Below are 26,860 nucleotides of genomic sequence, written 5' to 3'. Positions count from 1 at the left end.
AGCGGCCGCGGGTCCGGTCCCGGGTCCTCCGCCGCTTTGCTCCGCGTCTCCCTGGTCTGCTGTCTCCCCCAGCAGACCAGGGAGATGGGGAGCAGCTTTTCTCGCCCCAGAGGAGGCGGGCGGCGGGACCAGGCGTCCCGCCGCTCCAGTCCTCCGGGGCGAGAAAATCTCCGTTCTTAACTGCGGATCCGACATAAGTCGGATCCGCGTAACTCAGGGACTGCCTGTATCTTACTCAACTTGGAGGCTTTACAGAGACGTCACTAGAAAAAAAAAACCCTCTCCTCCTACTTAGGGTATCTCTACACTGCACGATTATTTCAAAATAAGCTATTCCAGAGTTATTCCGAAATAGCTTATTTCAAAATAGCACATCTACGCTGCAGGAAAACCTCAAAATTAGTCCGAGGCAGGCTTCCCTAATGTAGATGTGCTATCTTGATTTAGAGCCTCAGGAGGCCCCGGTGAGGGGCTATTTTGAAATAGCAGCAGTGGAGTGGTCTACACATGCCTTATTTCAAAATAGCTATTTCAGAACAGGTGTTATTCCTCATAGAATGAGGTTAACAGATTTCAGAATAAGCTCTCTGTTATTTCAAAATTATTTCGAAATAACAGAGTGGCTGTTTAGACTCTTGCATTGTTATTTCGAAATAACGCTAGTTATCTCAAAATAATGGTGCAGTGTAGGCACACCCTCAGAAGAGAATTTCATTTCCTATTCCTTGCAGGATGTGTGTCATCCATTTGTTGTAGAAGCAGCAAACTTCAGTGCAGATCAGGACAATGGGGATTCTTACATTTTCCTCTGAAGCACCTGCTATCAGCCACTAGCAGAGACAGGATTCCTATCTGGCAATCCATACACCTTAAATCATATGCAGATAACAGGCCAAAATTCTCTGCTAGTATAAATTGGCACAATTCTACTGAAGTCAGTGGAGATGCACTTGTTTACATCAATAAAAACCTGACAATACCCTTTATATTTCTGTAGCACCTTTTATTCTGAAGGAACCTCAAGTGGTTTAGATCTATATCTACACAACCACTGAAATGAAGTGAATGGTGAAGAGGAGGTGGTTGCAGACAGTGAAGAGGAGGTGGTGTGCACACAGCATGCACTACAAATGTTGGAGGTAGGACATGTTAGCGATAGGGAAATACCCAACTCCTATAAAAAGTGTAACAGGTTCTGTCAGAGCAGAACCCAGGTTCAAAGGAAACCTTTGAACACAAGTTACACAGATCTAAGTTCATCTTCCTTGGAAAGTTGAGTTGATTTTATTTAGATTCCAATCTGCAGTTCCAGGGAGTATAAGTATCACAGAGAGTGCAGTAAGTTAGTATTTATATCTAAGCAGTCTGCTCACAAAATGGTTAGAAGACAGAGCCAGGATTACCTGGTTTCCTATACTCTGCTCTGCCACTGACTCACTGGCATACCTTCAGCTAGTCAATATGTCTTCCCATACCTCAGTTTCCTCATCTGTACAATGGGGATGAGGATACTAACTCACAACTGTAGACCACTTTGAGATCCAGGGCTGAAGAGTGAAAATGCAAAGTATGGTAAAAAAAATTATTTTCAGGAATTAAGAAATATAGCAAAATGTGTGCCCATCTATCTGTAGGAAAGAGCACTTAATCATATTCTACAGAAAGAAGGGGACTGTATAACTAGGGAAGAGAAGCAAATTGTGAGAACAAAAGAACTATTTTGTGTTGAAATTACAAAATGCAAACTTATGTTCTGCTTCCTGATAACAGAAGCTGCACAGCTGAGATCTAAAACCACACGGGAGACAAAAACAGCTTTCTTGGCAGGTGATTTTTGTATCCAGAATTCCTGTTGGAAAGATCTTTACTACTAAGTAACTGATTAAGAATACGTGTTAGGGTAATACTCAGCTACAGTTATTTAAAAGCAAGTCTGAAAATTGATTGCCCACCCTTGCAACATTGGATTCTTTGTTTCCCCATTTACCGTGAACTCACCATGCATAAAAAAAAGCTCATTTATTTTACAGCTTTTGTGACTACCTCAGAGCATCCACACTTTATTATTATTTCAGGCAAATAACCCATTTAAAGCATTTTAAAATAAATCAATCCGGGAACAGGCGCTTAGAGGTCATGCGCCACCTAGTGTCCCATCTGAGACTGTAATGGGCACAACAGAACTCATGGCCTGATGGAAAGCCAACTGCAGAAGGCCCACTACAGAAGCAAAGGGAAAGAAGGTGGATGGCTTATTTAATGAGCTCAGCACCCAGTGTGCTGGGCCATTCTGAATATCTAATTCCAAGTGATGCTCTTTCCCCAAGCACAGGGAGTCTGTGGCATAGCCAGGAACTGACCAAGGTCTCCCACTGCACTTCTTTAGCCACAAGATGATCCTGCCAACAGTCACTAATCATCCCCAACACTGATTTGCATGATTGATGTAAGTCACCACCACCTAGCTCCTTTCACTGGAGGACAGTCAAAACATGAACAAGACAGTTGAAAAGTGACATGCCTTTTAATTTAAACACAAGCTAAATACACACACAGAATTGTCCTTCAGAATTTAACCTTTCCATCAAATTTATATTATGGAGTAGCTGTTCCTCAAATATTCACTTTGCACACATCCCTAGACATGCATTTATGTTTCCCTTGGAGCACAAAGTGATAGTTGGATAAGTCCGTACAGTTCACTATTTAGCTTTAGACTAAACAGTCCAAAACTAACTATGCATACAAATTTGCTTGATTTTAGTCCTTCTTTGTCATAAGAGCCATTAACTGTTGCAGTGTAACCTAATAACAGTAATATGTATGTCTAGAACTTAAAAGTGACCAGATAATCAGGTCACAAAATTCCATCTGATTTACCAATGGCTAAACTCCTGGCCCTGTTGAAGTCAGCAGGAGTGCCATTGACTTCAGTGGGGCCAAGATTTCATGCAATACAAAATGGACCCACAATAGCTGGATTATGAAGTGCACCTCAATACACACACAGTTGGAAAGATCTTTACTAGTGTGTTAACAGGGCCATATCTCTCTCTGGTATTTCTAAACTGCCTGTCTTCAGATCATTCCTGCTTCACCTTTGTCTCGTCATGTTTATTGAAGACTTATGAGGGTTTACGGTTTTAGAAGGACATGCTGCACCTTCTAACAAATACAGGCAGTCCCCGACTTACACGGATCCGACTTATGTCGGATCCGCACTTACGAACGGAGCTCTCTCGCCCCGGAGCTTGCAGGCAGCGGTCCCGCCACCTCGACCTCCGGGGCGAGAAAAGCTGCTCCTGGTGCCCCTGGTCTGCTGGGGACCGTCTCCAGCAGACCAGGGACACCAGGAGCAAAGCTGCAGTGGTGGCGGGGTCCCGCGCCTCTGAGGCTTTGCCAGAGCAAAGCCTCAGAGGCGCGGCACGCCGCTGCGGCTTTGCTCCCCGTGTCCCTGGTCTGCTGGGGGGGAAGGGGGGGCGCAGCTAGTGTGCCCCCCCCAGCAGACCAGGCTTTTGTTGTGGACCCTGGGGCAGAGCAGCTGGGGTGCTGCCGGTTGGTCCCGCAGCGCCGCTCTGGGCACTACTGGACCAACCCGGCAGCACCCCAGCTGCTCTGCCCCAGGCATCCTGATTCAGCCGCTGCTGGTCAGTTTCAGCAGCGGCTGAATCAGGACGCCTGGGGCAGAGCAGCTGGGGTGCTGCTGGGTTGGTCCAGTAGCGCCGAGGAGCGGCCGCGCTACTGGACCAACCCAGCAGCACCCCAGCTGCTCTGCCCCAGGCATCCCCAAGTCAGCCACTGCTGAAACTGACCAGCGCTGACTACAGGAAGCCCGAGGCAGAGTTGCTCTGCCCCGGGCTTCCTGGAATCAGCCGCTGATCAGTTTCAGCAGCAGCTGACTTGGGGATGCCTGGGGTTCTTAAGTTGAATCTGTATGTAAGTCAGAACTGGCATCCAGATTCGGCCGCTGTTGAAACTGATCAGTTTCAGCAGCGGCTGAATCTGGACGCCAGTTCCGACTTACATACAGATTCAACTTAAGAACAAACCTACAGTCCCTATCTTGTACGTAACCCGGGGACTGCCTGTACATTCAGCTATGTTTCAGCAAGGAAAGGTTTTACTCAGAGGAAAGCGGGAGCTAGACGGACAAAGCCAAATTTGTGCCCTGCTGAACTAGCAGCATTTCAGATGAGATTTTCAAAAGGGACTTACAAGGCAGCCAACTTCCCACTAAAATTCACGTCTTATTTTCTGTCTTCTCTTCTTAGCTTCCACAATGTCCAGTTAATATTCCAGGTAAACTGCACTAATGTTAGCCCATCCAAGGTGCCAGGTTGAAAGGTAAGGGAAGAACAGTTTGCCAAACAACTATCTTTTTGCAAAGTATGAAACCAGGATCCATTCTGCATATTATATGTACAGATGAAAGGCATTTGAGGATTTTATAAATGCTGAAGAAGCTAAATAACAACTTGCATGAAGTAAGAGACCAATACAGTGATGAGAGTGATAATAGAACCCAACTGGTCCTGATTTCCAGTCCCCTATTCTAAATTATTAGACTCACTTTAAAATGTAAACTATTAAAAACTTTTCAGACAATATATCAAAATGGCATACCATATTCTTTCTACCAGGACAGGCTCAATGATCCAGCAGCTGTCTAGCTTATGAGACGATACTAGTGTAAATCATTATTAGGCCCAAGATGTAGAAAAATACGCCATGTAAATTGCAAACTTAATAAGAGAAGCTGGCTTAACATTAAATAAGACTTTGCCTTCTACTACGAAGAATGGATTAGAAGAGCCAAAAACGGATATGTTGGGTCTTTGTTCTCTATTGACACAAAAATACCACTTGCGCAAAATGGGTGTGAAATGCTGACATAGATTTGGTAGCATATTACATTCACTTTGTACAGGTGCAGTGGTGAACCAGGACCATTGTTTCCTGTAATTCTTTATAACACCCTCATTTTCACCAATGGCTGCATTTAGCATGTAATGGAATAGAAGAGTTTCTGCACATCTCCTTCAGCAATGAAAGGAAAGCACATTTGAAATACTTAAGCTGTTGCATGAATGGAAGGGATTCTTCATAACATCTAAAATCATTTCTCCCTATTGATCTTTGGAAGATCAGAAAATTAATTTTCTGAGACAGTTAATCTTCTTTCCATTAGACCCATGTACATGGGTGGCTATTGTCAGGTTGCTCATGGGTGATTATACAAGACTTCTCCCTCCCTGGAAGAATAACATTTGTTTTGGAAGAGAAACACAGGATTCAAGTGTAATTCACTAAAATACCTCCATTATACTTTTGGCCTTCCAAATTTGACACAGATTGTTTTATCTTTTAATGGCCAGGAGCATAACCAAGTGAAAGCTGGTCACAAATAAATAAGAAATCCTGAACTAGTAGTGGAGAGAGATGGCAAAGCTTCGGGTCACAGAGTCTTTATAAAAGCCTTTACCTGTGAGAGAAAGAGAGCACCTTTTATAAAAGTGCAATTTTTATCACACTGCACAAAACGCATGCAACGAAAACCTAAGCAGTTCTAGATTTCATTCAAAAAAAGTTACTTGTTAAGAATTTATCACAAGGACTTCAAAGTTAGATTATTTTCTTAGGAATACTGATAGATCAATCAACTTTAGCTGGTCTTAAAATTTTTTAACCTGGACAGGATCAATGAAGAAGATATCATTATTTTTATTGTAGTAGTGCTCAAAATTCACCATCAAGGTCAAGGTTCCCATTGTGACAGGAACTATACAAACACACACGAAGATTACAATCAAGCATAACATTTTTTCATATATATTTTAAGAGAGCAGGTAATAACACTGCCCTGTACTCACATTTAATAAGTCTGTGAAATGTAACTTGTTCAACACACAAAATAGTGGTAGAATACAATCCCACCAATGTGTTCCCTGGGAGAATATCAGCATTCCCCCTCTAGCAAGCTAGCCACCTCATCAATGCAACTTACCTGAAAATATAAGCTTCCTTTTGTGGGAATGGGAATAGAATAATACTATCTTCTGTAACTTTCAAAAATGAGTAGTCCTGTGGCATCTTAGAGACTAACAAATATAGAGAGAGTATCATGAAGTGGATTTTGCCCACACAAGCTCATCAGATGATGAGATGGAGAATGGGGTGGGGGGGGGGGGAAAGAGGAGGGGAGTACCTGTCAACTGTAGGACCAGTGCTAATGAGGCTAATTAAGTGAGCTGCAAGTGTCCCATTCTTGGCTTTTGATGTGAAAATGTAGTTTAGAGGCAGGGGAGACTGGCTTTATAATGTGACATCCAGTTAACATCTTTGTTCAAGCCCAGGGAAACAGTGTCAAATTTGTAGATTAATACCAAAACTCTCTTCTGTGTTTGTACAGCACCTAGCACAATGGATTCTTGGTCCACAATTGTGGTTCCTAGACACCTGCCACAATATAAATAGTAATAAAAATGGACAAACATCCTACTCTTAAACAAATAAGCCCCCACTATCGACTTCACTATGGTAGAATTCATGCTGTATTTTCACTGATCAGAGGCGTAATAGTCATCTTCTATTTATATAGCACTTCTCATTCTTGAGGAGTCTGAAGTTTTAAAATCTATTCAGAGGGATAATTTTTATACAGTATTGAAATGCAGAATACAAAAATGCTACAGTTTAGGGTAGAAAACTGGAAAATCTTATTCAATAGCAACTTCAGGGGGAATTTACACAGATAGGATATCACCATTTGGTCAACAGGAGAAAAAGTATGCCTTTCAAGAAATGCTGGGAGATCTTTAGGGTCATAGATAAGACATAAAACTAAAGGCCTGACTATAAGTCATCATCTGTAGCAGCACAGCATCTCTTAATACCCAGTCTGGATGCTGGAGACAGTAGCTAGCATACAGTGAAGCATGCCACCTACTTCATGCAGCACCTGGAAGTCTTTGTCCAATTGCTGATCACACCTGACTGATTAGCTTGTGGGATTGAATGGGATCAGAACATAAGATGGTATTGCTGAAGGGACAGGCCAAGCTGATAGTAATCTGTTATGTGGTGTTCTATTAGAAGGAGAAAGACATGCAAAAGAGAAAGAAAATATTCCTGTCCCACATATGTCTAATTCTGTATTTTACGTTAATAGCAAAAATGAGCTGGTGTCATTAATGCTTACCTTCCTAATGAGTTCTTCTTGTTCAGCTGGGTCATCTTCAAAATCACTATTGACATCAAGCACCAAGACAGGAGCATTCTTTAGGTTTTCAAAGTGGACCCTGAAAAACAAACAAACAAACAGCAAGAAGGGATCTGAACAATCATCTTATTAGTGTACCTCTTCCCAGAGGTACAGAGACAATATGCCCAGATACAGGAAGAGATGTATCACACCAACACTGCTGCAACAAAAGTTTATTTTATCATAAGAAGGATATATGCTGCATATACAAATTCACCATCATTAAAAGAAAATAAAAGATTCCTCCAGCTGCAGAGAAGTCGTCCCTTCCCTCCTTCCCTATCAAAGGAGATTTCCAAGCTAAGGTCTTTATGCTGAGAGATTCCTGGAACCCTCTACTCCCACTGGCATCAGTGCCTAAGACAGCAGAGCCCTCTACTTGCTATGAAGCATGATACCTACACTGTGTTTGGACTACAAGGGTCAGTAGACTACCAGCACATTATACATGTGAAACCAAGGTAAGAGAGTATGGAAAGGAAGGGATCACCTTAGATTTTTATGAGGTAGATGAGCTTCCTTCCTCTTCTGAGACCCATCATGAATTTTGTTATACCCTTTTGGTATCTGGAGTTACAGGATTTGCCAAGATGGAGAGAAGCAAAAGTAACAAAGGGGAACCTACTGCTGAAAGGGAGGAGATTGCTGACATGTTCTTAGAAGATGGCGTTCAGTGTTAAGATTAATGGCAGAAAGCTGGCTGTGTAGTGGGAGGACTAAGCAAGAGATGAAGAAGGGTGGCAGACAGCCACTCTTGCACAGCAGAGGACATATTATTCAACCATTTAAGGAGCTAGGCTTGCACGGCTGAGAATCTAGAAGCCATTTCTATTGTCACTTACTCTGTGGTTTTCTTTACAAGCCAGTTTTCATGCTGAGTGTGAAGCTGCTCCAGATACTCCAGCTGGATGTCCTTCTCCTCAGGCCTCCCCCGTTGGTGCAACCGCTCTAGACATTTCTGATGAGAGGAAATGACAGCTCCTTCATTAGTATGACCCACTAATTTACCCCATAAGTCTCAATGAGGTCTGTTTTGCATTTGGATGGGCCAAGAGTTATAGGACACTTCAGACAAAAGCAACTGGAGAGATGCAGTTGGAACCATAGGGTTGGAAGAGACCTCAGGAGTCATCAAGTCCAACCCCCTGCCCAAAGCAGGACCAACCCCAATTAAATCATCACAGCCAGGTCTTTGTCAAGCCAGGACTTAAAACCTCTAGGGATGGAAATTCCACCCCCCCCAGGTAACCCATTCCAGTGCATCCCCACTCTTCTAGTGAAATAGTTTTTTTCTAATAACCAGGGCTCGACAAATAATACAATCTACTCGCCCGTGGCAAGTAGATTATAACCCAGAAGAGCCAGGTTTGGGTGATCTGTGCATGCGCAGAACGATCTGCATGTGGGCAGATCGCCGGACAGTGCGGCTGACGAGCGGGGCTTGCCGCGGTTCGGCGAGCCCTGCTAATAACCAAAACAGACCTCCCTCCCCCGGCAACTTGAGACCACTGCTCCTCATTCTGTCATCTGTCACCACTGAGAACAGCCTCTCTCCATTTTCTTTGGATCACAGTTACACAAAGTAGGAACAGCTTCACATGACACACAAGTTAGAAGCCACATCACCTGTCTAAGGCCAGACGTTTAGTGGGCATGTAAGGACATGATCTTTCATCCACTGAAATCATGGGCAAAACTTCACTACGAGTACAACTGGGCCCTATACTTGGAAGGGCAGCAACTTGTGTCAGTGTAGACAGAAAGCTCTGCAAGAAGTTGAATCCAACCACCCTCAGCTAGAGAAAGAGTCAACATGATGCACCGAGAAGTCATGCATGCATAAACACAATCATAGTTCCCCACTCCTCCAAAAAGTTTCCCATATATTGAAGCTAAGCCCAAAAACAAGACCAACAAGTAGCTGCTTGGAATTAAGGCTGCACAGTCAGCAGCATTACATTACAGAGGGAACTATTTTTTCCTCTATTACAGAATAAATGTTTAGACAAAATGACCCTCATTGAAGAGACGTGGTCCAGTTCACAGATCCTTGGATTAGCACTTAGGAGACTTGGGTTCTATACCTGGTTCTGCTACTGATCGGTTATGTAAGTTCAGGCAAGTAATTTCACCTCTTTCCCCTCCCTCCCCTTTGTCTTGTCTGCTTAGCCTAAGCTCTTCAGAGATGTATAGTGCCTTGCATGCTGGGACCTCAATCCCTGTCATTAGATGTATTGGTCTTCAGTCCTAGTCAGTTGCTGATCTGATACGGTCTAGAGTTCCCTTGCCTCAAGAAAAGCAAGACCACCCTTAATGCAGCCAATAAAGATGGTTTTAGTTAGTTCCCAGTCACGCTCTCAGTTACCTCTGGAGTTGCCTGGAGATACAGAAAGCCATGCAGAGCAATACGGTCCCCAAACTCTTCAAGGAGGAAGGTGTGCCAGTCTTGGTAAATTGTCCATTCAATTTCAGCCAGGTAACCAATCTCAAATTGATTCTTAGCAAAGATATACCTAAGGAAAAAAGAGAACAAAAAGAGAATACCGAGTAAATTAAACCTGCCAAACAAACTCCCTGTAGTTTTAGAATGACAAAGTACATTTTTACTGTGATATAAACAGTGTTCCCTCTAATTTCTCTCACCCCTGAATGGAATGAATTTTGTTACATGCACCAATATGGAGGGGATGTGCAACACATCCCCTCCATATTGGTGCACATAACAAAATTCCTGTGGTGGGGGTGGGAACAAGGGGTTTGTAGCTTGGGAGAAGGCAGAGAGTTGGGGTACAAGGGTATGAAGGCTCCAGCTGCAGGTGTGTGATCTGGGGTGGGGCCAGGGATAAGGGTCTCAGGACTGGAGTGCAGGGGTGTGAGAGCTGCAGATAGGGATACAGGCTATGGGGTTAGGTCAGATTTGGAGAGCTTTGGGGTGAAGGAGGGTGCTCCTAGGCTACTTCAAGGAGAGAGAACTCCTGCATATCTCTCGCCTCGCAGCAGCACCAGGGTGTGGTGTGGACTGCACCTCTCCCCATCCTGGTGGGGCTGGATGGGAACCAGGGCCAGATTGGGGACAAGACTGGAGACAGATAGGGGATGCAGGCAGAGGCCAGGCCACCAGGGCCAGGCCTCTGCAGCCAGATCGGGGCCGGGCCCAGTGTCACCAGCTGGACTGGGCTGCCATGGCCAGCAGCAAGTAGGTGCTAGGCCTGCTGTGTCAAGTGCAAGTCAGAGCTGGGTCACTCGCAACAGGTTGGAGGGCAGGGTACATTGAGAATGGGGCCAAAGAAGCTCTCCCCGACCTGCTGCAGGTCCCAGACTTATGCAACTTCATTGAGCCCCCATGCATTGCTAAGTAGGCAGCTATGCGTCTACACAGCTTCCAGGGCATTTCAATAGGATCCACAGTGTACCAGGTGCTGCACAGATACACAGAAAGGCAAAGCTCCAAGAGGTCATTTCAACAGCAGAGATTTAAAACAGACAATTCAGTAACCAGAGAAGAGAGCTGAGATGGGCTGTTCAGACTAGGGATGTAAATTCCCATTTAATCAGTTAAATGTTAACTTTAACCTGTTAATGGATTAAGCAGGTCCCACAGGTGAGGGGACCGCTCCAGCCCAGCTAGAGCAGCCCCCAGCCTGTGGGGGCTGCTGCCGGGCGCCAGTTAACCAGTTACCATAAGCATCATCCACTAAGGGTGATGCTTAGTGGGCAACCAGTTAACCATTCACATCTCTAGTTTGGACAGTTTCATACTTGACAGTAGAACAGTCATTCAACGATTCTTCTATTGTTAATTGTCTTAGTTCTAGACCAGGCACTGCAGTTGTAACAATGCCGTAGGATATTGGACTGTCAGCCCTGGAGAACATGGGCATGTTTACCTACAGACCAAGGATGGAATAGGCAGTAGTAGAGGGAGCTTATACTGCCCTGCCAATGCAATGACAATGTTCGCGCTGGTCCAGGCTGCTGCACCTCTGCATTTTAAAAGCCCACTGGCTCTTACTACTTTTAAAATGCAGAACTGCAGCTTCCAGAGCCAGGACTGCTCAGTTCCGGCTTGAGCTGGCTCCTGGAGCCACCCCAGCTGCAGTTGTACACCCTGGTTCTTACCGACTAATTGTGTGGTTGATACAAATTGTATCGCTATGTCAGAGATGCTCTCCTACCAACATAGCTAATGCCAGTCCTACGATTTTGTGTATGATTAGTTTCATACACTAACTTACCCTTCTAGAAGAGCTTAATCCACAGAACCAAAAAGATGTTAACTCCCTCCCATGCTGCCTGCAGCCAAAAGCTGTGGAAATTAGGAACGTAAAATCCTGTTTAAAATGTTAACTGGCTAACTGGCCTGTAATGTTGCACTGTGGGCAGGGGCTGCTCCAGCCCGTTAATGCATTACCCATTTACATCCCTAGTGGAAATGGATCTTGGAGCATGGCCTCAAATTAACAAATTTTGGTTGAGTCTTTGGAGTAGTCCCAAGGAAAACCCTCTACTGCAGGACCCCCTGCTGCAATGTAAGCCTTGAACTACAAAGGTGCTACTAGAACAGCCAGCCACAATTTTTTTTAAATAACAAATTATCACCAGGGGTTCTCTCCCCCCCCACACACACACCATAAATTCCTTCCCTCTTTCACAAGTTTCAGCCCAAACAGTTTGATTCAAATACAGTTTTCCTCTCATGTAATGTTCACACTTCCCTCACTTTCAGAGTATGTATATAAGATATTTTTCATTATCTCACCACCAATCCACTTTACCAAGGAATCTGGAAAAAGTGACTATTTAGCCAACATAATCCAAATAGCCTGGAAGGCATTACATCATAGGAGACACTTCTTTGGAAAACAAACACTTTCAGTATACCTCATGCTCCACTTCGTATAACTGCACAGAAAATCTTGTAATTCCCATTTTTCAAGTCAACATCTGTTTAAACACTGCAAATCCCACTATCAGACACAAGTTACAAAATATATCCTCAAGCTCTTTCCAGTAGGAATGTAAAATCCCATTTAATCAGTTAACCAGTTAAACGTTTAGTTTAATCAGCTAACTGATTAAGCAGAATCCCATAGGCTGAGGGCCTTTTTAGCCTGGCTGGGACAGCCCCCGCCCTCATGGGGCTGGGGCATAAATGTACCCATGACCCTTGAAGTGTCAGGAAGATCATTTTGTTTGACCTTTTCAACCTAAATGAATCACGCAAACATTTTTATTGTTCACCTGAATGATTCCTTAAGGCAGAGTTCCATGTACAGTAGAGCCTCGATTATCCAACCTTCCTTTATCCGACATTCCATGTTATCCGACCTGCCTGTGGCCACCCAAGGCAATTGTGTGGGCGGCGGAGCCAGCAGAATGGAGCGCGGAAGGGAAGGTGCCAGGCAGTGCGGAGACAAAGCGGTGAGAGAAGAGGGACGAGGGAGCAGGGCTATGCAGCAGGATGCCGGAGCCCAGCTGCCCCCGCCCTCTGAAGGTCATGGGGCACCCCGACCTCCCCTATCTCCCCCTGCCAGCCGCGCTGCCCCCGACCTCCCCAGCCATGGGGCAGCGCAACTGGCCGGGGGAGATAGGGGAGGTCGGGGGCAGCGTGGCTCCCCATGAAGCAGCCGAGAGTCTGCAGAGTTGCAGCTGACGGGGAAAATATCTTGGACCCCGCAAGGTATTTTCCATATTATCCAACATTACGATTATCCGACCATCCTTCGGTCCCGTTTAGGTCATATAATTGAGACTCTACTGTATACCTATGAGTGAAACTGACCAGGCTACTTTCATTCCCTGAATCAAGGGCTTTGTAAATTGGAAGCAAGAAAAAAAAAAAAATCTGATTCTGAAAATTCAACCACCTCATGTGTTCTCTCATGTATTTATAGGCTACCAATTTCCATTGGACTTATTGTAACATACATGATTTTCTTCTTCTAAGTATCAGTTTCAAGTTCACATTGACAGTAGAAATTGAGCCCATTCAAATGCAAGTGGGATTTTATTCTGGTCTAGTGATGAGAGAACACAACACCCCGAGTGTGCGCTTGATTTCTGCTGTCCCTGTAGATGCTAAAAGACACATAACCTGGAGCAGTTTAAGGAAGGATCATCTTCCTGTTAAGGCATTTAACTAGGATTCAGGAGACCTGGATTCAATCTCAGATCTGCCACAACCTTGGGTTCAGTACAGATACCTTGCACTTTGTGCAGTCATTTACACTGGGGCATGGCCACATGAAATTTTACCCTTCTGTTTTGATGGTAATATTTATTTAACACTGTTGTAAATGACAACACATCATGCAGAGCAGCATAGAACTAATTTCCCCAACCATCAAACAGGGGTAATACTCTCTGCATTGCAGAGGTACTGTGATAAGAAATGTTTGTGACATGCTCCAATGCTATGGTGAAAGGGATCAGAAAAGTGCCTGTTTACATCGATGTTAGGATTTCCTAATCAGTTTCTTGATGTTACAGGGGTGTGTATCAGAAACTCACCTCTAGAAAACAAACAGTATTTATCAGGTAGGCACTAAACATGCATTTTTTTTTTTATTAAAGAAGCATGGTACAGGTTGAACCCCCCCTAGTCCGGCACTCTCTGGTCTGGCAACATCTGTGGTAGGGCATGATTTTAGTTAGCCGGATGTCCACTTTATCATGGGAGTGGCCAAGTTTCCTGTGGTCCCATAAAGTTTGTTTACAGCCACCAGTCTCTCAGTGTTCTGTGCTCTTACAGTGAGCCCTCGCTACTTCGCGGTTCGACCATCGCGGATTCACGACTTCGCGGACTTTTTCCGACCAGTAGCATCTTCTCGCGGCCACTTTGTTTGCCGCTCTCTCGCCGGGTAGATGCTGCTACGTTACTGTGTAACTTTAACCTGTGCTGTGCGTGACTGTTTCTAACATTTTAATATTTGTGCCTGTTTTAGTTTAGGGTACTGTAGTACATGCATTAAGTGTTCTGTACATTAAAGGGTGGTTTGTTAACAGTACTACGTAAAGGGAGGGTTTTAAAAGTCTGAATATACATGTTAAATAAATACGTAAATATGGTGTCCCTACTTCGCGGATTTTCAGCTATCGCGGTCGGGTTTGGAACCTATCTACCGCGATAAACGAGGGTTCACTGTATTTCACTCTAATTTAGCCCTAAATGTCCTCTAAGAGCCCAGTAAGCAGTGGAACTGTTGGTAATGCTGCTAGAAGATATTGACGTCCTGTGGTCCAGCAAATTCTTTGGCTCAGCACCAGTCAGGTCCCAAGAGTACTGAACTAGAGAGGTTCAACCTGTAACTTAAACGGCATTGCCATGTTTCTACACACATACTGACTAACAGAAAGCACCTTAGTTTAGCTGGAGCAGACAGGGGTTTGGAGATTTTTAGCACTGTACCTATCACTGTATACAGATCTTTCAAAAATCTGCACTGGCTCCTGGGTCTTCAAGAGCTTCTCTGATAGGGGTTCCAGCTGGGCCTTAAGTCGACTCATGCAGGAAAACGTCTGGAACGTATAGGACCACCGAGAAGGCTCCTGATAAACCATTTGAAGTAGGTTACCAACATTCTGAGAAGACGAGGCCTTTTAAGAAATGCAAAAAGGTACTTTTAAGAAGGAAGTTTCACTGAAAGAGTTTTTCAGGCCATCCATCCCTATGGTTGGAGGTAGGATATTCTCAATGTAGAACTGGTACGAGACTCAGATTTGAACATCAGAATGAATAATTATGATCGTCCTCTAGTCTGTTTTCCTGCATTGCACAGGCCAGGGAATTTCCCCCAGGATTCCTGCTGAGGAGGAGATTACTCTCTATATAAGTGATGGTATTTGAGCCCAATAACTTGTATCTGAACTACAGCAGTAATTCTCAAACAAGGGTACGCATACCCATGTAGGCACGCAGGGATCTTCCAGGGAGGTACATCAGCTCATCTAGATAGTTGCCTACTTTTACAACAGTCTACATAGAAAAATCAGTACAAATTAAAATTTCATACAATGACCTATTTATAACCTCTGTATGCTCTGCAGTGAAATGTAAGTACAATAGTTATATTCCAATTGATTTTATAATTATATTGTGAAAATAAGAAAGCAAGAACATTTTCAGTAATGGTGTGCTGTGACACTTTTGTATTTTACGTCCAATTTTGTAAGCAAGTGGTTTTTAAGTAAGACAGAACTTGAGGATACACAAGACACATCTTGATAGAGATATAGTAGTCTGGAAAAGTGGAGAGCCATAGAACTACAGCATTTTATAGATATCTTCAATTTAAAGACTTCAAGTGATAAGGAATTTACCTTGTTAAATTGTTACAATGGTTAGCTACCTTCACTGTTAAGGTGCAACTTTTTATTTTCAGTTTGAGTTTTTTATACCTTCAGCTACAAGCAACTGGATCTTATTCCACCTTTGATAGCTTGACTCACTGTATAGGAATTTCTAGACCATAATCAAGACACTTCTTAACCTTCTCCTTGACCAACTAAATAGAGTAAGCTCCCTAAATCTCTTACTGCATGTCTTCCAGTTCTGAAATTTTGTGTGTAACTGAATCTTCTCCAGTTTTTCCAACGTCCTTTTAAAAGAAATATTGACACCAGAATTGGACACAGCAGAAAACTCTGCAATAATCTTTTTTCTCTAATGCACATGCTTGATCTTGATCCCAAATGGCTGCTTGTCAACTATTTGGAGACAAAAATTATGCTTGCCTTACCCACCTACCCCAATTACTCCATGGAGTTTATCATGAAGACGGAGAGCAAGCGTTGTCCCCTGCTGGGTTGTGGTACTTCACAGAAAAGTGCTACTATTGCTCGTCGGCAGAGGTTGATTAGGCCTACAATGTACATCATAAAAAAAGACCACAACAGTAAGCTCATAAAAAACTAAAGGGCTACGTCTACACTGGCCCCATAAAACGGAATAGTCATGCAAAGCAGGTAAGTCAGAATAGGGAAATCCGCAGGGGATTTAAATATCCCCCGCGGATTTAAATAAACATGTCCGCCGCTTTTTTTCCGGCTTGGGGAAAAGCCGGAAAAAAGCATCTAGACTGGCGCGATCCTCCGGAATAAAGCCCTTTTCCAGAGGATCTCTTATTCCTACTTTCAAGATTCCTTTCAAGTAGGAATAAGAGATCCTCTGGAAAAGGGCTTTATTCCGGAGGATCGTGCCAGTCTAGACGCTTTTTCCCGGCTTTTCCCCAAGCCGGAAAAAAAGCGGCGGACATGTTTATTTAAATTCGCGGGGGATATTTAAATCCCCCGTGGATTTCCCTATTCTGACTTACATCTAGGCTACGTCTACACTGGCCCCATAAAACGGAATAGTCATGCAAAGCAGGTAAGAGCTGTAAAAGAAATATCAGAGAGAGTACAGAGGTACAAAGCATTAGTAGATTCCTTCCAGATCTTTAATGAGAATCAAGTTGTTTTGTTCAACATTTCTTTTGCCATTAGAGAGCTGAACTCCATGCAAAATAAAAAAATATTGGTACTCTGGATACAGGATGTTTAGATTAGCTGTATTAAGAAACAATTTATTTTTTAAAACTCTTAAGAAATTTAAGTTGCTGCAATCATAGTCTAGATCATAGGAATGTGTGTGTTAAATATTTATCTCCCATGAGTCATTCTGTTTAAGAACATGCACACCTATTTTAATTATCAAATCATGGAAGAGATTTATGGATGAGGAAAACCATCTTTAATAGAGGCCACTTAAACCTGATATAGTTGAACTCCCTTCTTAACCCTGTTTTACAGGGAAGGATTGAGACAACTGTAGAACAATGAGTAAAGCCTGTCCAGTCGCTGCCTGTGATGTACCTACACTGTGGAAAGAGAAAGAATTTAAGTGCCCAGGACTCACAAGCACCATTAAAATCACATACATTTTGAAAAGCCTATAACCGGATGATGGAAACTCTTGTTGCAGTGCCCACACATCCCCACTCTGGTTATTCACTTTCACACTTACCTCTCTGGTATTGGAAGCTAGAACTTGTTGCCATTTTGACACAGGTTCTGTAGCCATTTGCCATTCTGGAAATGTTTTACTGAGAAGCCTTTCAAACGTGGACTTGCCCACAGCTGCAAAATTAAAACAAGAGCAATTGTCAGAGTCTGCTGTCTGGCTAGGAAAGGATTATCAGATACTTTAGGTAACCCCAATTTTTGATTGGCCTTTTAAAAAAAAAAAAAAAAAAAACCAAGAGTGACTTTCCTAAGCAAAAACAGAGGCAAATGATTTGCCATGCCTGATCAGACCTTTAATCCATATAGCCCAGTATCCTGCCTCCAACTGTAGCTAAGTTCCCATTCTTTAAACATATATTGAGTATATACTTTGTTTTAAAAAGTACACTAAAAATATCTTTGGGTAGCCCTCCCTCTGTACACAAAAGAAAATCTCTCAAATCAGCTTAAATTTAACACCCTCTCCCTTCAAGACTGAATCAAGACTCAATATGATACCCTATCTTTTTTTTTAAACCAAATATATAACAATACATTTATTCAACACAGACAACATAAGCACACCTAAATAATACCTAGGATAGGTAGATTTAATACTAGTACTTCATAAAGTCCTAGTGCTAATAAAATAAGCTGGCTGTCTATTCCTATTTGTCTGCCTTATCTTTAAAAAAAATCTTCTCTATGAATAATGACTGTAAGAAGATTGGGCCTTAGACCACAAACTCTGAATCAGGAATTGTATTCTATTCCATGTTTGTACAGTGCTTAGTTCAGTATGTCCCTGATCTCAGCTGGGGAATCAGGTTTCTACCAAAACAGAAATATAACGTGCTGTATGCATTCCTTGCTTTTTATTGGTTCCACACTTGGTTTGGTCATTTGCAATGAATCTTCCATCCATTAGCATGAATTAATAAAGTTCTGAGTATTAAATTTAACACGACGAAATAAAATCATAATCTCATTATTTAAGGAGAGCACTGTAAGGTTCTGAAAGAAAAGACTGCAACTATGGGCTCTTGCTTTCTGTTTAGTACAGTGCTGAGCATGCTGTCCAAACTTCCAAGATAATATTTTGGGACTCAATCCTGCAAACCCCTTCTACAGACCCTTAACTTTAAATCCCACTGAAGCCAATGTGATGACTTGTGTGTAATTGTTTGCAATACATGTTGAATTTCTCCAGATCATGGATGTTGCCAGACCAGTGAGCCCCTGGATCAGAGAGCCCCAGCCACAGAGGTTGCTAGCAACTGGGTGGAGTTGGTCTGGTAGGCCAGCAGCCTGCAGGGAGCCCAGCCAACAGCCCAGCAGCTGCGGGACTAGTGATGGCCAGAAGTAGAGCCCACTGGAGGCAGGGAGCCCTAGCCAGCAGCAGAGCACCACCAACAAGCTGGCAGTGCAGCTCCGCCAGGAGCAGGGAGCCATAGCTACTGGCTGGAAGCGGCGCACCACCAGCAGGCTGGCAATAGAGCACCACTGGGGGCAGGGAGCCCAATCAGAGCCTTGGAGGGAAGCAGCAGAGCCCCCAGGTGGGCTGTCAACCAGAAGCGTGGCTTTGCTAGGGGGCTGGCAGTCAGGAGCCCTCACTGGCAGGCCAGCAGCAGGTTGTGGGGGCTCTGCCAGGGGTGGGCAACCCACAGGGCTGGCAGATAGGGTCAGAGCCCCTCCAGCGCATTGGAGGCAACAAAGCCTGGCAGGAAAGCTAGGGGCAGAGCGCTGACCAGAGCTGGCAGGCCAGTAGGGGAACTCCGGAGGCCTGACTGCCTCTGGTCCAGCAAATTCCCTTGTTCAGGACCATTCAGAGCTGTATAAGAGGCATAGATGGATCTTATGTTCATAACAAGATCCAATACAGAGCCTTAATGCAATCTGTTTGCATTCCACACCGCAACAGCCAGGGACAACAGCCTGTTCAGGAAAGGGCAACAAAAATTATTAGGAGAATGGAACAGTTGCCATATGAGAAGAGATTAATAAGATGGGGGCTTTTCAGTTTGACTAAGGGGGGATAGGATAGAAGTCTATAAAATCATCTGTCGCCCTCTCACCCAAAGCTCTGATATTTAGGCCCCGGGGATGTTCCTTCAGTGCACCCTCCCCTCACAACCCCCCAGCTCCCCTCTCCCCCTTACAGGGCCTCCACCCAGAGCTCCCCCTCTCCCTGTGGGTCTCTCACTCCAGCTCACCCTTCTCCTCACTGCCCCCCCTCCTCACAACCCCCCCCGCCCCGCCTCCCCCTCCTCTCCTCACAACAACCCCCCAGCCCCCCACCCTCCCCCTCCTCACAACACCCCCCCAGCCCCGCCCTCCTCCTCCTCTCCTCTCCTCACAACCCCCCCCGCCCCGCCTCCCCCTCCTCTCCTCACAACAACCCCCCAGCCCCCCACCCTCCCCCTCCTCACACACCCCCCCAGCCCCGCCCTCCTCCCCCTCCTCTCCTCACAACCCCCCCCCCCGCCTCCCCTCCCCTCCTCACAACACCCTCCTCAGACCCCCCACCCTCCTCACAACCCCACCCAACCCCCCACCTCCCCCCTCTCCTCACAACACCCCCCAGCCCCCCACTCTCCCCCCCTCCTCACAACCCCCCCACCCCCCCAACACCCCCCCCAGCCCCCCACTCTCCCCCCCTCCTCACAACCCCCCCTCAGCCCCCCACTCTCCCCCCCTCCTCACAACCCCCCCCAGCCCCCCACTCTCCCCCCCTCCTCACAACCCCTCCTAGCCCCCCCACCCTCCTCACAACCCCCCCCAGCCCCCCACTCTCCCCCCTCCCTCACAACACCCCCCTCAGCCCCCCACTCTCCCCCCTCCCTCACAACCCCCCCCAGCCCCCCACTCTCCCCCCCTCCTCACAACCCCCCCTCAGCCCCCCACTCTCCCCCCCTCCTCACAACCCCCCCCAGCCCCCCCCCCTCCTCACAACCCCCCCAGCCCCCCACTCTCCCCCCCTCCTCACAACCCCCCCCAGCCCCCCCACCCCCCACCCCCCCCACCCCCCACTCCCCCCCCCCACAACCCCCCCCCAGCCCCCCCACCCTCCTCACAACCCCCCCCCGTACCGATGTTGCCCTCGATGGCGAGCCGCCTGGCGGGCCCCCCGCGCCGGGCCATGGCGAAGCCGCGCACGAGCCGCTGGGGGAACAGCGGCTTCATCCCGGGGCCCCGCGCTCCGCCTCAATGAGATGCAAATCACATGCTAATGTATGCGGCTCCGTGCTGCGCTGGCGGGGCTCTGACGCAGTTTGCCTTTTGACATGATGACGTAAGCCGGGCTCACTTGCGCGATGCTGATTGATGCAGAGGACCAGTGTTATGCAATGACGCATCGCAACGCATTGCCGGGGAGCAGGGCGCTACAATGAGGTGCTGGCGGGAGCCGAATGCCGGTATAACGCTATGCTGATTTATGCAGATGTTCACGGTAATAGTATTATATAGATCTTTGATATGCAGATTTATGCTGGTTGCTATTATGATGATAGGCAGATTTATGCATCTCTCTTATAGCGATATCCTGACCTAGGTAGCATTTATTAGAATACAGTACTGTGCTGACTTTGCAGCATCTAGCTGATCTAGGCAGAATAGCAGATAGTTTTCACACAGTGCTATGCTTAGATTAGTGTTTCCTCAACCTTTTTTTTTTTTTAATAAAGTACTCCCCTTTAAAAAAAAAAAAAAAAGTTAGACTACCTCCAGTTTTCAGACACACACATTTTTTTCTCTACCATTGCAACACTTTTTTAAAAAAAACAACTTAATTGTAGTCAGGCGGGCGATGAAATTTTTGGGTGTAAAAAAAAAAATACAAAAGTAATAAAATGCTGAAAGACTTAAAGTTTCAGCTGTCTCCAAATTTCAGTTGTGTTGGCGTACCCCTCAGACTTCTCTTGAGTACCCCAAGGGTACTCGTACCACTGGTTGAGAAACATTGCTTTAGATCAGTATTAGATACTATACTATTATTAGATATTATTTCTGTTATAATGCTATGCTGATACAGCTAGATGTTATTAGAATGATGTGCTGATCTATGCACTTTTCCATTACAATTTTACCAGCATAATTATGAGTATAACTCTCCATAGTGACATAAGAACATAAGAACGGCCGTACTGGATCAGACCAAAGATCCATCTAGCCCAGAATCCTGTCTGCCAACAGTGGCCAGCACCAGGTGCCCCAGAGAGGGTGGACCGGAGACAGTGATCAAGGGATTTGTCTCCTGCCATCCCTCTCCAGCCTCTGACAAACAGAGGCCAAGGACACCATTTTATCCCCTGGCTAATAGCCTTTTATGGACCTAACCTCCATGAAATTATCTAGCTTCTCTTGAAACTCTGTTATAGTCTTGGCCTTCACAGCCTCCTCTGGCAAGGAGTTCCACAGGTTGACTACACGCTGTGTGAAGAAGAACTTCCTTTTATTAGTTTTAAACCTGCTACCCATTAATTTCATTTGGTGTCCTCTAGTTCTTCTATTTAGGGAACTAATAAATAACTTTTCTTTATCAGCCCTCTCCACACCACTCATGATTTTATATACCTCTATCCTATCCCCCCTCAGTCTCCTCTTTTCTAAACTGAAAAGTCCCAGTCGCTTTAACCTCTCCTCATATGGGACCCGTTCCAAACCTCTAATCATTTTAGTTGCCCTTTTCTGAACCCTTTCCAAGGCCAAAATATCTTTTTTGAGGTGAGGAAATCTCATCTGTACACAGTATTCAAGATGTGGGCGTACCATAGTTTTATACAGGGGCAGTAAGATATTCTGGGTCTTATTTTCTATCCCTTTCTTAATAATTCCTAGTATCTTATTTGCCTTTTTGACCACCGCTGCACACTGTGTGGAAGTTTTCAGAGAACTGTCCACGATAACACCAAGATCTCTTTCCTGATTTGTCGTAGCCAAATTAGCCCCCCATCATACTGTACGTGTAGTTGGGGTTATTTTTCCCCGATGTGCATTACTTTACACTTATCCATATTAAATTTCATTTGCCCTTTTGTTGCCCAATCACTCAGTTTGGTGAGATCTTTTTGGAGTCCCTCAAAGTCTGCTTCTGTCTTGACTATCCTAAACAGTTTGGTATCATCCGCAAACTTTACCACCTCACTGCTTACCCCTTTCTCCAGATCATTTATGAATAAGTTGAAAAGGATTGGTCCCAGGACTGACCCTTGGGGGACACCACTAGTTACCCCTCTCCATTCTGAGAATTTACCATTTATTCCTACCCTTTGTTTCCTGTCTTTTAATCAGTTCTCAATCCAAGAAAGGACCTTCCCTCTTATCCCATGGCCATGTAATTTACACAAGAGCCTTTGGTGAGGGACCTTGTCAAAGGCTTTCTGAAAATCTAAATATACTATATCTACTGGATCCCCCATGTCCGCATGTTTGTTAACTCCTTCAAAGAACTCTAATAGATTAGTAAGGCAGGATTTCCCTTTACAGAAACCATGTTGACTTTTGCCCAACAAATTGTGTTATTCTACATGCCTCACAATTTTATTCTTGACTATTGTTTCAACTAATTTGCCCGGTACTGAAGTTAGACTTACCGGATCACCTCTAGAGCCCTTTTTAAATATTGGTGTCACGTTGGCTACCTTCCAGTCATTAGGTATGGAAGCCGATTTAAGGGATAGGTTACAAACCACAGATAATAGTTCAGCAATTTCCCATTTGAGTTCTTTTAGAACCCTTGGATGAATGCCATCCAGTCCCGGAGATTTGTTAACATTAAGTTTTTCTATTTGTTCCAAAACCTCCTCTAATGACACTTCAATCCAGGACAGTTCCTCAGATTCATCACCCACAAAGGATGGTGCAGATTCGGGAATCTCCCCAACGTTCTCAGCCGTGAAGACTGAAGCAAAGAAATCATTTAGTTTCTCTGCAATGGCTTTATTGTCCTTGATTGCTTCTTTTATAGCTCGATCATCTAGGGGACCCACAGGTTTTGTAGCAGGCTTCCTGCTTCTAATGTACTTAAAACACATTTTGTTATTTCTTTTTGAGTTTTTGGCTAGCTGTTCCTCAAAATCTTTTTTTGCTTTTCTTATTACATTTTTACACTTGATTTGACAGTGTCTATATTCCTTTCTATTTATCTCACTAGGATTGGACTTCCACTTCTTAAAAGATACCTTTTTGTCCCTCACTGCTTCTTTTACATGGTGGTTAAGCCACGGTGACTCTTTTTTAGGTCTCTTGCTATGTTTTTTAATTTGGGGTATACATTTATTCCAGTTTAAATTATGCTGCTTCCCTGTAATTCCAGTATACTGGTATAATTCTGCCAGCATAAATAGAATGTCCTGTGTAGACAAGTCCTTGACACTTCTTCTGAGTCAAGACAAGGCCTAAATTCAGCTTGGGTTCAGCTAGGATGTGCTATGTAAATTCAGACTTTTTCCTAATGTCAGCATCAGTTTTAACCTAAGTGTAAACCAGTTCCTTACCAATGTAAATTAAATCAATTTAAGAGTGCCCACATCTTAATTCTATGGCTATTGTATCTGGTCTGGTGTTACTCATGGGACAATGTTACTGACTTGATCCCAACTGCATAGCAGTATATTAACAGGAACCAAGGTACAGTAAACGTCCGATAATCCGGCACCTTTAGGACCCAGGGGGTGCCAGAGTATCAGATTTGCAGAACTATCGGAAGGGGGGGGCTATGAGGGGTCTGGGGTGGCATCCCCCCCACCCCAGACCCCTCATAGCCCCCCCTTCCGATAGTCCGGCTCTGCCCCAGAGGTCCCTGATTCAGCCGCTGCTGGTCAGTTTCAGCAGCGGCTGAATCGGGGATGCCTGGGGCAGAGCAGCTGGAGTGCTGCGGGGTTGGTCTGGTAGCGCCGACCCTTGGCGCGGTGAGACAAACCGGCAGCACCCCCAGCTGCTCTTGGGGACACCTGGGGCAGAGCAGCTAAAACTGACCAGTGGCTGAATAGGGGAAGCCAGGGCAGAGCAGCTGGGGCGCTGCCGGGTTGGTCCTGTAGCGCTGCCCCTCCGGGCTGCGGGACCAACCCGGCAGCACCCCAGCTTCTCTGCCCCAGGCATCTCCAAGTCAGCCGCTGCTGAAACTGATCAGCGGCTGACTCCAGGAAGCCCGAGGCAGAGCAGCTCTGACTCGGGCTTTCTGGAGTCAGCCGCTGATCAGTTTCAGCAGCGGCTGAATCGGGGACAGCTGGGGTGCTGCTGGGTTAGTCCCGCAGCCCGGAGGGGCAGCGCTACAGGACCAACCCGGCAGCGCCCCAGCTGCTCTGCCCTGGCTTCCCCTATTCAGCCACTGGTCAGTTTTAGCAGCGGCTGAATCAGGGAAGCTGGGGGCAGAGCAGCTCCAATGGTCCGGCTGCCCGGAGCACTTCCGGGTTCCTGATGGTGCCAGACCATCAGGAGTGCCGGACCATCAGATGCTGGACCATCAGAGTTTTACTGTATTATCATCGGTAACAAGGCCAGTCTGGGATTATTCACACAAAATTTCTTGAAAGTCTCATAGATTCATAGACTTTAAGGTCAGAAGGGACCATTATGATCATCTAGTCTGACCCCCTGCACAGTGCAGGCCACAGAATCTCAACCACCCCTCTTAGAATAATCCTCTCACCTATATCAAAGATATTGAAGCCTTCAAATACTTTGAAGGACTCAACATGCAGAGAGTCCTTCAGCTGTAATCTGTGCCCAATGCTACAGAGGAAGGCGAAAAACCTCCAGGGTCTCTGCCAATCTACCCTGGAGGAAAATTCCTTCCCGACCCCAAATATGGCGATCAGCTAAACCCTGAGCATGTGGGCGAGACTCACCAGCCAGACACCCAGAAAGTTCCCTATAGCAACTCCTATCATCCCTCCATTGACCTATTTCCATTGTCTCTAATTAAAGCCCAAAACGTGCAGCTCTCTTCCTTCTCCCAGGGCTTTCTGCCTGGAGTAGGCTTTCCCCAGCTTGTTCAGGGCTCTCCCAGGCAATGCTGTCCTGTTCCTAGGACAGATTGGGGTGCCCACCCCAACTATCCTATGGGACTATAGAGGTCTGGCACTGGGTAAAAGCAAGGGTCACCCTTACACACATGCAGACGTGGGAGCTGGAGTGGCCCAGCAGAGTGCTCCACCACACTCCACCGCCCTTCTGGCCCATTGCTCTCAGCTTCTCCATGCTGGCTGGAAGCAGACCACCCCAGCCCTAGGGAAGCAGGACACAGCACTCCAGGCCACTTTGGCTCCCACCACCTGCATGATGAGTACTGGGGAGAAAGGCAATCCTGCAGCCAGGCCCCTGTAATTTCCCTGGGCCATATTGTTCAGGGGAGGGGGTAAAGGGATGGAGCAGGAGCACAGTTTGGAGAAAGGGTGGGGTGAGGAGGGGCCTGTGGCAGGGGGATTTGCTCTGGAGCATGCGGGGGAGGGAGGGGATTGCCCCAGACCCTGTGCCCAGAACTGTCTGCAAAGCTTTACAGTCACTTTTGCTTGTTCCCCTGCTTGCATCTTTTCCAAGACTTCCTACCTGAAGATCTTTTGTGCTCTGGTCAAGGTAATGGAGCAGTTTCCATTTACACTAGCTCAAGAGCTAGCCTAGGCAGTTCAGACAGATTCTGCTTCCAAATGCTGCTCCCTAGTAGGGGTTTCCAAGTATCCAGGACTTAAACTTGATCTTTAATTAAAGCTTATGTCATATGATGAAACCTCCAGCTGTGGGTGATCTGGTGATTAGCTGAGCTGTATCTGAATCTCTCCTGGGTGGCCGCTCAAGTACTCAGCTTCCAGGGAATGCAGTATTCCAGACAAACATTTCCAGATAGCCAAAGGAATGGGGTCCCTAGCCTCTGTTTGTCTGGAAATGGATGACAGGGGAGGGATCACGTGAGGATTACCTGTTGTGTTCCCTCCCTCTGGGGCACCTGGTGCTGGCCCCTGTCGGCAGACAGGACACTGGGCTAGATGGACCTTTGGTCTGACCCAGTATGACCGTTCCTATGTTCTTAGTCAAGATGTGGACGTCCCATGGATTTATATAGAGGCAATAAAATTCTTTGTCTTGTTCTCTGTCCTGTTCTTAATGATTCCCAACATTCTGCTTGCGTCTTTGACTGCTGCTGCACATGAAGTGGATGTTTTCAGAGAAGGATCAACAATGACACTCCAAGCTGGCTTCCTCTTCAGTGGTAACAGCGAATTTAGTCCTGTCATTTTATACATACAGTGGGGAGTATGTTTTTCCAATATGCATTACTTTGCATTTATCGACATTCAAATTCACCTGCTATATTTTAAATTCCCTTTTATTCTTATCGTTCTTGATCTTGGTCCCTTCCTATCACTCCTATCCAATTTCCTGGTGTCAGAACTTCCCTTCCCCATCTTTCCTTCATCCCCTTCCCTGGTAGCTCTCCTCCATCCTTCTAAGGAACTGCAGTTTGTTTTACTTATTGCTGCGGCAACAGTAAGTTTGCTGAGGGAGGGAAAGATGGGGTAGAATCACTCAGTTTCCCCTCTTCCTATTTCTTTTGGCCCATGATCTCTCCTCCCTCCTAAACTGGTCTCTGTCCTCCTGCCTAGGTGGGCCTGCTCCACT

The 26,860-nt window shown here is 45.6% G+C and overlaps 1 protein-coding gene across 5 annotated transcripts; it reads right to left on the bottom strand.

Moving 5' to 3' along the window:
- Positions 1 to 3,993: 3,993 nt before the first annotated feature.
- DGUOK (deoxyguanosine kinase) lies at positions 3,994 to 20,489 on the bottom strand. 5 transcript variants are annotated; one of them, XR_012897970.2, is made up of 9 exons: positions 20,332 to 20,489; positions 17,265 to 17,377; positions 14,670 to 14,857; positions 9,627 to 9,774; positions 8,104 to 8,219; positions 7,199 to 7,298; positions 6,947 to 7,085; positions 6,005 to 6,456; positions 3,994 to 5,482 (listed from the first exon to the last, which is right to left on the bottom strand). XR_012897970.2 is itself a non-coding variant. In XM_075910914.2 (7 exons), exons 1-7 carry the CDS (start codon positions 20,423 to 20,425, stop codon positions 5,456 to 5,458), a joined length of 786 nt encoding a protein of 261 aa, XP_075767029.1. In that variant the 5' UTR covers positions 20,426 to 20,489; the 3' UTR covers positions 3,995 to 5,455. The 5 variants fall into 5 exon arrangements, 1 of the variants encoding a protein (XP_075767029.1); XR_012897968.2 differs by lacking the exon at positions 6,947 to 7,085 and having other exon boundaries at positions 6,005 to 6,098; positions 6,206 to 6,456; XR_012897971.2 differs by lacking the exon at positions 6,005 to 6,456.
- Between the last annotated feature and the right edge of the window lie 6,371 nt (positions 20,490 to 26,860).

This window comes from Pelodiscus sinensis, chromosome 28, assembly GCF_052426305.1.
Source record: "Pelodiscus sinensis isolate ZL-2025 chromosome 28, ASM5242630v1, whole genome shotgun sequence".
NCBI lineage: Eukaryota > Metazoa > Chordata > Testudines > Trionychidae > Pelodiscus > Pelodiscus sinensis.
Note: the sequence above shows the minus strand (reverse complement) of the source record. Positions and strands in the feature narration are given on the sequence as shown.

Bases quoted from the DNA above. Each gene is read 5' to 3' on its own strand.
- DGUOK (XM_075910914.2), bottom strand. From the start codon at position 20,425: ATGAAGCCGCTGTTCCCCCAGCGGCTCGTGCGCGGCTTCGCCATGGCC. The intron at 14,858-17,264 runs GTAAGTGTGAAA...ATTTCTTAAAAG, and splicing joins TAGCTTCCAATACCAGAGAG to GCCTCGTCTTCTCAGAATGT. The intron at 9,775-14,669 runs GTACAGTGCTAA...TTTTTTCCTTAG, and splicing joins AGATCTGTATACAGTGATAG to GTATATCTTTGCTAAGAATC.